This window comes from Macaca mulatta, chromosome 5 (genome assembly GCF_049350105.2).
Source record: "Macaca mulatta isolate MMU2019108-1 chromosome 5, T2T-MMU8v2.0, whole genome shotgun sequence".
NCBI classification, from domain to species: Eukaryota; Metazoa; Chordata; class Mammalia; order Primates; family Cercopithecidae; genus Macaca; species Macaca mulatta.
This window is the reverse complement of record NC_133410.1, coordinates 53461822-53473765: the sequence shown is the minus strand read 5'-3', so window position 1 is coordinate 53473765 and position 11944 is coordinate 53461822. Positions and strand designations below refer to the sequence as shown.

Below are 11944 nucleotides of genomic sequence, written 5' to 3'. Positions count from 1 at the left end.
GAATTAGCTCTTAATGGAATTGGCACCACATGCTGTAATGCTTCTCTTAGAAAGTCTAGTGATTTTTTTCCCCTTTCTGTATCTGCTTAGTTGTGGCTGGAGTTGTATTATTACCATGGCTGCAGAAATCCTTGAGTACCTGATGAGCTTTGATATTATACTCAGAAGCTAGAAAGAGGATGTTGGTTTAAAATAGATCAAGCTTTTAGGAATTCTATAGAGATCATGACGTATTTTAGAAGAACTGAATATATTCCTCAGAGAGGCAGCCTATTTCCACCTCGTCTCTGGAGTTTTAATGATGTCTCCTTTTATTTTCTCCTAAGATTTTATCTGAATTTCTTTTTATTTATTTATTTATTTATTTATTTATTTATTTATTTATTTATTTATTTTTTGAGACGGAGTCTCGCTCTGTCGCCCAGGCTGGAGTGCAGTGGCGCAATCTCGGCTCACTGCAAGCTCCGCCTCCCGGGTTCACGCCATTCTCCTGCCTCAGCCTCCCGAGTAGCTGGGACTACAGGCGCCCGCCCCTGCGCCCGGCTAATTTTTTCTATTTTTAGTAGAGACGGGGTTTCACCATGGTCTCGATCTCCTGACCTTGTGATCCGCCCACCTCGGCCTCCCAAAGTGCTGGGATTACAGGCGTGAGCCACCACGCCCGGCCTGAATTTCTTTTTTATCCTCAAGTCAGTGCCTCATTATTTGAGTTTATTATGTACCAGGAAGGCTTCATTAAAAACCAGTCATGCCATTGTATTTCTTATTTTGAGCAGGTAAAACTTGATGTAAAATGAAAATCTTCTGACTTTTGCTTCAGGGCAAAAAAATGTGCAGTAAACTTGAAATCAGTCTCTGGCTGTAAAATTCTTTCCCCAAAGGTTTCTTAAGTGCATCTCCCCTGCAGCTACTCCCAATTTCAACCTCCCCTTTTCTTCTGTCTCCTCACCTAAGATGTCTTCCTACCTCCCCTCCAGTCATTTACTGCTGTCAGAATAATCTTTAAAACTATAGTTCTGACGATCACTTCTTTGCAAACACTTCTTTTGGCTCTCTTTTGCTTGGAGAGTATGGTTAAAGCTTCTTAAATAGACAGACCACAGCCTGGTCTACTTCTAACTTGCCCTTCTATTTTTCTGCCCTCTTGCATATATCCTGCACTCTAAATAAATTTCCCTCATCATCCTTCCCTGAACATACCTCTCATTTTCTCACCTTGAAACTTTAGCACATGAGATTCAGTCACATGGACATTTATTCAGAGCCCCAGCTCCCCATCTCAGTAGTTCATATTCAGCACAAAGGCCATGTCATCAAATTTTGCATGACAGTTTCCAGTTGGAAGTAATTTTTCACTTATCTGAATTTGCATAGTGCTTCAAAATATCTCTTTATCAAAAAGAATTCTGACTTGTGCTATTATTACATTGGTTTTGCTAAGAGCCTTTCTAAAATGTAGGTCCTAAAATTTAGGTTGTTTATTTTGATAAATTCCTCATACGGATTGTAGTGCCTTTCATCTTGTTTCCAAAAGGAATGACTGAAATATATAGAAAACGTGTTTTATTCAGGAAATACTTTTGAGGGATCATTACGTTCCAGGTGCTATGTTAGATGCTGAAGATAAAGTGGTGAAGAGGGTTAACATAGTCTTTGCCTTTATATGCATAGATTCTAATAAGCAGTACAGACATTTGTCAAACACTTTACAATAATCAAGATATTGCAACAAATGATAAGGGCATTAGAAAGTGCTCTGGGAACATAGAAGACTACTATATCTCGATCTCTATACTTAGATCTATAATAGGGAGCTAATAGGTAAATGGAAAAAGTGTGTACTGTGAACGAATGTCCTAGGCAGAGGGAAGAGTATGTTTGAGACCCATCAGCAAAAGAAGTGGAGGCTCCTTTCAAAACTGAAAAAAGTCTGGTGTGGCTGGAACATGTAACGTGTGCAGTAGAGGGTATCAGATGAAGGTCAGGATGTGGAATGTCTTGTAAGCCATGTCAAAAAGACAAAACAAAATTGTATTTTATCCTAAGGGTAATGGGGAGCCAATGAAGGTTTTTAAAAGAGGCCTAATGAGATCCGTGATTTTAAACAAACACTAACTACATTGTGAAGAGTGGAATGGAAAGGGGCCAGAAGAGTATAGGGAAACCAGAAAAGATGATATTCTTGGAGTTTAGGTGCCAAACTTTGGCGTAGGCAAGGAAGCAATGTCAGTTGGGTTGGAGAGAAATTTAAGCCTTCAAGAGAAGTACTTGAGAGATGGAAATAACAGGTCTTACATTTCTGGGGTGACGGAGAGGTAAGGTTCAAGACTGTCTTCCATGTTTCTCACATGGACAACTAAGAGGAGAGGAACCTGTGTGTTGAAAGAGGGAACACTGGAGGAGGAACAAGATTAGGAGGCACAAAAAGAGGAAAAATTTCATTTATACATGTTATACATCCAAATGGCATCTGCTAGGCAGTAAGATATGTGATTGGAAGAGTGACCTGGTTAATTATATAGATAGAGGAACCATATGCATGTAAGGCAGTAAGTAAAGCAATGAGTGTGGGTGAAAGTTCCAAGTAACAAAAGTGTAGAGTCAGCAAAGGGTCTAGGAGAGAACCCTGAGACTCGCCAACTTTTAAAAGCAAGGTAAGGATAAAAGGAGCTAGCAAAGAGAACTGAGAAGAAACAGCTAATGGAAAACCAACCAACCAACCAATCAACCAACCAACCAACCAACTGACCAACCTCAGTGCAAAGTAATGTAACGAAAACTAAGAGAGAGAATTTTGAAGAGAAGGGAGTGGTCACAGGGTGAAATGCTGCTAAATGTCAAGCAGTATGAGGACAGAAAAAATGTCTATTGGGCATAATGGCAAAGATGTCATAATTGACTTTGGCGAAAATAGTGGAGCAGTGAGTAAAAACAGACTAGAAAATGTTGGGCAGAAAGTGGAAGGTAAGGAAATGGAGATAGTGATTGTAGATAGCTCTTTCTAAGAGCTTTGCTGTAAAGGGCAGGGAAGCCTATAGCTAAAGTTGCCTGTGGAGGTGAGGGTGGATTTTGGGATCATTTGCTTATTTTTAAAATGGGAAAGGAGCTGGGGTGGGGAGGGAGAGATAAATTAACAACAAGAAAGAGAGGGAATAATTAAAGTGAGAAACCTTGAGAAGACAGAAGGAGATTGAACCTGTGAGGTGAAGGTATGGGAGGAGGTAAATCTCTTCCTTTACACAATGGAAGAAGTAAAACGTTGATATGAATGTGAATAAGCTTGTATACAGCATTTGACTGAGGGAAATCTACTGTGATAACTTCCTTCTTTTGGGTATAAGAGTTAAGTTTATCTGCTTTGAGAAAGGATGATATAAGACTAAGGAGAGAGGAGAAAGTGGAAAAAGCCATAGTGGAAAATAAGAGTGAATCGAAGAAAAAGATAACATAGTAGATTGTAGGGCAATGCTGGGCACCTGCTTGCAACTGGCAGCTGCACATTTATTGTGGTGGCCATTTATTCACATGTGCTATATTCTGATTGTTTGTCCATTCAGGGGGAGTGGAGTTTTAGGGTAGAGGCTAATTTCCATGTAGCCAAAAATCTTGAGGGAATTTTCAGTGAGGTTGTTGGTAATGCCTTAGAGAGCCACAGAGAGCCCAAGTTTTTCTCTGTTCCAAAATAGTGGTTGTGGTGATCATACCCATCATCTATCCCATCGCACACTAGTAGTTTTCAATCTTTATCAGCTGCAGACATCTGTCAACCCCAGTCCTTGGAGGAATTCCATCTTATACTTGTATTTCTCTCTTCTGGAATTTTCCCTTCACACTGTCAGTGACAAGGCAGGAGCAAACTACTGGATTATGACACATGAACACATTGTGTCTCCAGGACAGAGAAGCAGTGGAACCAGAACTCCAGCATCCTAGAATAACTGAGACTGTGAGGAAGTCCAGTGATCTCATCACAAGAAATAGCTCAAGTAAATTTAGTGTCACCATTATTACTAAGTGCAAAAAAGCTCTCTTTGGCTGATGATTAAGCAATAGCCCTCATCTGCCGTCATAGATACTTAACAAGCAGTTGGGCAACACCAGACACAAATCTCTTGTCCTAATAGAGTAAGTATATATATATTTTTCCTACAATTTGATAACATATTAATAGAACATCTTAATAGAACCTCAAGTTCTTATTAACATAATAAGCAAAACATTCCCTTCCTATCATGTCAACAAACCAAAGTATGTTTTCCTTTCATTTTCTCAACTATCATAGTATATTGCCAAACATTTTGGAATATAAAAGTGTAGAGCTTAATTTGAAACTCTTTTATATACTTCCACCAAGTAAGTACCTTAAATCTGGCATATATTTTGTTGTTCTTACATAACATATGTTTCCGCTCTCTTACATGTTGGAGTTTTATTATGAATACATAATCCTTCTTTGTCCTTTTGCAAAGAATGGAATTTCTGGGATTGGTGCTAAATTCCAGGTTTCAGTCTTTAAAAATCTTAGACTTGAAGTAGGAATGCATGTTATCCAAAATAAAGTATTTCTTGATCATAACAAAGGCCTTGCAATGAAAAGAGAAGCTTGCTGAAACTTACTGATTTCTTTGTTGCCACCCTTTCATGTAATTTCTCAGGCACAGGTCTGGAAGTGGTTCTGAAGTTAAATTGAAAGTTTAGAAAAAGACAGTTGAGTTATGCTTACTAGTAATTGTAGCCTTACTGTGAGGAACAAGGATCAGTTTATGAATGTTCTCGATATTAATAGAGAAGCTGATTTGTTGAAAATCAGCCTCCGTGCTTTGAGTTAGAAGACATTTCTAGACTCATTGACTGAAAATAATGTCCTGATTGTTTAAATTTAGATGCTGTAGAGATTACTTCATCAAAGAGATGTTGACCAAATGGCAAATTTAATGAGGTTTCTCTAAAAAATGCACAATCACAATTGATCATAATAGAACAATATATAGCCAAACCATGACCTCACATTTTACTAACATATAGATCCTTTTCATTAAAGTGCTCTATTTTAATAAACCCAAACATTCTCTAGATGCTTTACTGTTTCTTAAAAGTGATGAAATATTGATACAGGAGGATTCTTCTGCCTCAGCCTCCTGAGTAGCTGGGATTGCAGGTGCCTGCCATCACGTCTGGCTGATTTTTGTAATTTTAGTTGAGACAGAATTTCACCACGTTGGCCAGTCTCATCTTGAACTCTTGACCTCGTGATCCACCCACCTCGGCCTCCCAAAGTGCTGGGATTACAGGCGTGAGTCACTGCACCCGGCCTATTATTACTTTTGATTGGTTACCAGTGTCCAGGGTTTTATCTCCTTTTTATTTTCCCAAATTCAATAATTAAATTGCATTCAAAAATAAGGCCCCAAATATCTTTAAAAACATGTCAGAATACATTCATTAAACAAAAAAAAGTTAGTAGCACCCTAAAGATTGTGTCTATATCACTTAAAATTCGCAATTCATGACATCCTAATTTTTAAGATGACCTTTTTAAATTAGGAAAGCTAACTGAAGTATCTTACCAGATGTTTTCATTAAAATTTTGTTAGTAAATCTGTGAAAATCTTCAAGATGAATTAGAAATGTACTTAGAGAGCAACAGTTAAAGGCTTAGAATCATATTATATGCTAATTCCCAAGGATGGTTTATAAAATATTAAAATCCAAAGATTGGTTCTGAATATATTTTGCCAGCTGCTATGTTGGATTACTTTAAATTCATATTTTAAGAACACAATATTGTTCTGAAGAAAACCAAAAATCTTCAGTAAAAGACTTTATTTAATAAGATTTCACAGATATTTTATTCTTTAAAAAGAGCAGCTTCAACACAGCACAATTTTTCAACTGTGCTAAAATAGTAAAATAAGTGAAAGCAAGAACTTGGTGCCAAAAAAAGTCTCCAAAGATATTTTTTTGATTGGGTTTCTTTCCTTTGGGAATTTCATAAATTGCTTCTTGTACACAAGCAATAATTTACCTTTGTTATAACTTTAAAAATAATTTAACAAAATCATTATTTTATTATTGTCCTTGTCACAACACCATTTTGATAGACTGATTTTTGAGATAACTCTTTTTGCAAAATATCTCGGTATTTTTGTCTTGCATAACATTGTTTTAGAATGCAATTGGGAACTGATTCCTAATATTTTGTCTAAATATCTAGGCAGTGTCACACTTTTTAACTTTGGATTGCAGTTTTCACCTCTCTTGTTGCTCAACAGTTCAGCGAAGTCTGAGTCGGTGGATGGGTATCTGACCTGAACTTAGAGTGGGTAATTCCAGAAAGTTTTCTGGAGTGTGGCAGAAGCCAGAAACTCTGCAACAAACCGCCGGGGGGTGGGATTAACGTCCGAAGCTCACACCGGCTTCAACTGATTGGCAGGAATGAAGTGGGTGGAACCTCCTGACCCTGCCCTCCTGCTTCCGTTGCTAGGGACGCTTCCGCCCAGGATACCACCATGGATCAGGAAGAGGGTCTGAAGGCCTTGGACAATATTGTCACTCAGTTCAACACCTATGAAGATTTCCTGGACTCGCAGATCACTACTGTGGACTTGTACTACCTGGAGGTAAGGGCGGAGCGCGGCAGAGTAGCCGCCGCCCCGCGTCCCTTGGTCCCTCCTCCAGTCCCCGCTTTGTGGGCTGGTCGCCCCCTGGCGCTGGACAGCTCAGCTGTCAGGCTCCGCGGTTTCGGGACGGCGACACTAAAGCCGCTGGCGAGGTGAACTGCCAGGTCCTTACCGCCCCGCGCTCCCCCGTCCGGACAGAACTTGGGCCCCTCGAGTCACCCAGCGCAGAAACACGTGCGGGCACACTCACTGGGGGAGCCATGAATTTGTGCTTCTCGGCGTCTCCTGCCTCCTCCCAGCCCACTCCCCTTCCAAAGCCGCTCTCTGCGAGGAAGGTCTGCTGAGAAGTCTCCGGCTGTGATCTAGGACGGACACCTGTTTCTCCCTGCTTTGCCAATTGGTATACTAAAGAACAGAAGATGGTATCTTTACACCAATTCGGTGTTATATTGGGCATTTGGGTTCAAGAACTTCACACTAATTGATTCTGAAAGTACAGACATATTCCTGATTCATGTTTATCGAGTTGATGATCACAACCAATTTTGATAGTAAAAATATACACACAAAAAAGGCGCGAAATTGGACCTAATGGGTTGCTTTCCTCTGCCCAATAGCCAATCTCCCCTCCCCAACTACTCCCGCTGCAGGGTGGTGGGGGACAGAGTGGAGTTCTAGTCCTCTGCCAGGGGAGAACCCGGACGCGCAGGAATTAACAAGCCACCGGTAGTGGGAAGCTGGGAAGTGGACGATGGCTCCCTAAGTCCCAGTATATTCCTAGCCAAACTCCCACCAGGCCCACTAAATGGACACTCACCTGGAGATTCGGCTGTGCTCGCCATAGAACCCAGAATTGCCCTATCCTTATTTAGGCTAGAGAGAACAAGCGCCACTAAGTGGTGAAATGCCACATCAGTTTGGGAAGGATTTGCATCCTGTCACCAACTCCTCACACTTCTGAACTGCAATAAAGTAACTGCATTTTAGTGGATTGACACTTTTGGATTTCAAAGATTGGTTACAGTGGCGTTTCACTTAAATATGGATTACAGGTTTCAAAAGTGTTATTCTTCAGTACACTTAAAAAATAAATGTAGATGGTATTTCCAACATAGCTCCTGGCTTCGAAAGCAAAATTTTAAAATATTATACAGATAATATATTTAAAGTCATGAGAGTCAGTTTTATGCCTTGCATCCAAGACACTGAAAAAGTGATGCTGCTAAACAATGTTTGCATCTAAATTTTAGAATGTTTAAATAAACAAAAAATGAAATATACACAATAAACATCTTGATAGACTAAAATCATCTTTGTAGCATATGTGGAAGATTGGCAAACTTAAACCTAGTATTATTAAGGAATGTTTTAATATTTTTTAAGGCACAATTTTTCATGTATGGACCTAAAACATTAATATTAATTACAGATGAGAAATTAATGATTTGTGTTTCAACAATCAGAATATTTTTTGTTTTTTCGAGATAGAGTTTCACTCTGTTGCCCAGGCTGGAGTGCAGTGGCCCCATCTTGGCTCATTGCAACCTCTGCTCCCTAGGTTCAAGCGATTCTCTTGCCTCAGCCTCCCAAGTAGCTGGGATTACAGGTCTGCACCACCACACCCAGCTAATTTTTGTATTTTTAGCAGACACAGGATTTCACCATGTTGGCCAGGCTGGTCTCGAACTCCTGACCTCAAGTGATGCACCAGCCTCAGCCTCCCAAAGTGCTGGAATTACAGGTGTGAGCGGCCACAGCCAGCCCATCAATCAGAATTCATTAAAGTTTTCCAAAATGGAAGATGGTAATTACGTTTGGGGAAATGACAAAGAAATTTACTTTTACATTTGGCATTGGTTAAGCTTATTTTATTTCATAAAAAATAAGATGAAGATTTAGTTGAATAATGGTAATTAGACAGGTATATACGTGTGTGTGTATATATATATACACACACACACATATATATATATGGATTGATTAATGACAACTTTTAAAGTGCTGTTATTTTTAGAGACCTACATTCTCAAATACTTTCTGTGGATGCAAGTTCATTGTGGACTTAGGTCACACAGAAACAAGTAGACTCCTCAACATTCTTTCAGTAGTATAGAAAGCATGTTTCACAAATCATGGATCATGCTAAGTGAGCTGGTACTTGTGCTTTTCCTATCTCTCTCTCATCATCATCATCAGTAACTGACTTTGATTTGAATGGAACAATTTTTAAAACATTTTATTTTATTTTAACTAACAAAATTGTCGATATTTATCATATACAACATGGTGTTTTAAATTATATATATATATAGTGGAATGGCTAAATCAAGTTACCATATGTATTATCTCACATAATTATCATTTTTGTGGTGATAACACTTAAAATTTATTTTCTTGACATTTTAAAAGAACACAATATATTGTTGTTAACTGTAGTCACAATGTTATACAAGAGATCTCTTGAATTTATTTGAATGAAACAAATTGTAAACTATAAATTAGAGGTAGCATTTTAATTAGACGAGGTTAGAGTCATGAGACTTTTTGGGTTCTAACTCTGCAATATTGTGTTTTTAATCAACTTGAAATTCCATTTTTTACCTGCAAAATGAAACAGTTGGACTAGTTTACATTCAAGTTTCCTAATGTATATAAAATGTTATGAGTTATCTATACTTTCATCTGATTATATATGCACCCATATATTTATCCAGCCACCTTTTTAGTTGATAATCCTTCACCAAGTGCCTGATGTAATAGATATTGCCTACACTGTTAAGAGTTTAAGTAAAAATCTGTTCTAGACTTGACCTCAGAAACCTAAGTATATAATGCTTATAGTCCAGTCTAAGTTTTATTTATTCAGCAAGCATTTTACAAACATTTACTATCTTCCACGTACTTTTGTATTGTGTAGGATATTTTTCTGCTCCCAAAAGTTTTCAATTAATCTTCATAAAAAGTTAGTACCAATGATTCACATACAAATAATCATATAATCTCTGCCAGATCCATTCTCTACACTTCTCTATCTTTATATGTGCCCCTGGACAATGACCTTCATGGTCATTAATCAGGAGCTTTTGGCATTGGGTTGGTTTCAGCCAATAGGAGGTACCAGCTGGAGTTCAAGGGGCTGGAAGGAAGTGGTTAGAGGATTTATTCCCTGTCATCTTCCTACTGTCTGTGGTTTAGAAGCAGATACCTTCCTTAAGTTTGGTCATCTTCTCATTCCATTAGCTACAGCACTCTCTCCAGGGTCTGGCAGCACTCCCTGCTCTAGGAATTGCTTCCTTCTGTATCTTCTTTTGTGCCAAATGGTGTTAATGGCTTCCCACTGTTGCTGACCCAGGGATGCTTCACCATCCCATGTTGGTTTCCATTAATTTTGCCCATATCTTTGTAAATAGTGCTTTTATTCTTTTTGGTCATCTGGGTTTGCCAACAATTTGCTGCCATCACCCTGACCACTATATAATCATTTAACATCTCAGATCACAATAAGTACACAAATAGTGTATGAATCTAATAACCACACAACTTTTTGCATAGTCCTTGCTTAGGAAGAAAGGGAAATATGAAAAAAAAGGGAAACTAATGCCAGTTAATTATTTGATGAGCTAGAGAGGAGTAAGGTGGCTCAGAAGACTAAAAGAAGCACTTTATGCTGTGTACACTGTGCTTTGCTTCTTTTACTGAATAGCTTCAAAGCATCAAAAGAAATGCATCACAGCATCAGCAATTAGATTTTCCTCTGCTAATCCAAAGAAAAATATTTGTTCTGGGAGTTAGTATTATCTAACCTAATTAACTTAATTCCCTAAATCAATATAGAAATAGTTGAAGAGTTTTGGCAAAATTATTACAATATAATTTTCCAGGTTCTTTCTTAGTAATTCTTCTATTTAAATAAACACAGGCCCTTTATTTTAATAAAGGTGCCTATGACCACTGGAAAAATAAAAGTCCTAATTAAACTGCTTTTCTCAGGTAAAGGATCAAAGAGTGTTAGAATTATTTAAAATGTCTCTGACTAATGGATAGCAGTAATGGCTAAACTATTTACAGAGATAAATAACATGGAGTTTCATTTAGGACACTGTCTTCCCATTTTTTATAAAATAGAAATGGGGAGGGGCCAGGATGGCTGATTAGAAGCAACTACAGTCCGTGGCTGTCATGGAGAGGAATGAAAATGGAGAGTGAATTTGGCACCTTCGACTGAAATGTCCAGGTTTTCACTTTGGGACTCATTAGGCAATCAACTCAACCCATGGAGAATGAAGAAAAGCAGGGTAGGGCGATGGTCCACCCCAGGGGTGGGACAAAGCCAAAGGATCCCTCATCCTCAGCCAAAGGAAGCTGTGAGTGATTGTGCAACCCTGCCTTAGAAACCACACTTCTCCCACAGATCGTTGCAACTCATAGATCAGGAGATCCCCTCGTGAGGTCAAGCTACCAGGGCCTTCTGTCCAATACACAGAACTGGGCAAAGTCTCAGCAGACTAGGCACTGAGGCTCACACAGAGGCTCACACAGGGACCCGGGAGTTTTTCAGTCTCCAGCCCTGGGAATCCTGACAAGGTGGGAGTTCCATCCTTACATTCCTCTAGGAGATTCAGGGAGCCAAGCAGTGTCATTCTGCAGGCCCCACTTCCCCTGCACCTCACAAGCTAAGAACCACTCACTTAGAATTCCAGTTGGCCAGTGCAGCAGACTGGAGACTGCCTGAGGTGGACAAATTCCTGGGGGGACAGGTGGCTGACATTTTTGCAGATTGGGCAACTCAGTTCTAGTCTTCTGGCTCTGGGGAGTCTAGGTGGCCCCAACAGGAGGAGTCCTTCACCCCTCACAATGCAGCACAGCTGCTGTTCCAGAATGTGGCCATACTGCTCCTTTTTTTTTTTTTTTTTCTGATGGAGTTTCACTCTTGTTGCCCAGGCTGGAGTGCAATGGTGCAATCTCGGCTCACAGCAACCTCCGCCTCTCAGGTTCAAGCAATTTTCCTGCCCTAGCCCCCCAAGTAACTGGAATTACAGATATGCACCACCATGCCTGGCTAATTTTTGTATTTTTAGTAGAGACAGGGTTTCACTGTGTTGGTCAGGCTGGTCTTGAACTCCTGACCTCAGGTGATCCACCCACCTCAGTCTCCCAAAGTGCTGGGATGACAGGTGTGAGCCACTGTGGCTGGCCCAGACTGCCTCTTTGAGTTAGACTCTAATCCATTCCTTCTCACTGTGCAGGGGCCTCCCTGCAGGAATCTCAATAACTCCAGCCAGGGTTATACAGACAGAACTCTGATCTCTCCCTGGGAAAGAGCC

The 11944-nt window shown here is 39.6% G+C and overlaps 1 protein-coding gene across 2 annotated transcripts in view; it reads left to right on the top strand.

The window, feature by feature from the left end:
• The first annotated feature begins 6470 nt into the window (after window positions 1-6470).
• The window catches only part of CFAP299 (cilia and flagella associated protein 299), a 646399-nt gene continuing 640925 nt past the window's right edge, over window positions 6471-11944 (top strand). For both annotated transcript variants that reach the window (XM_015138434.3, XM_078002640.1), the window contains exon 1: window positions 6471-6620. In XM_015138434.3, coding sequence (XP_014993920.2) covers window positions 6510-6620 — 111 coding nt within the window. In that variant the 5' untranslated portion in view covers window positions 6471-6509. The remainder of the gene's footprint in view (window positions 6621-11944) is intronic.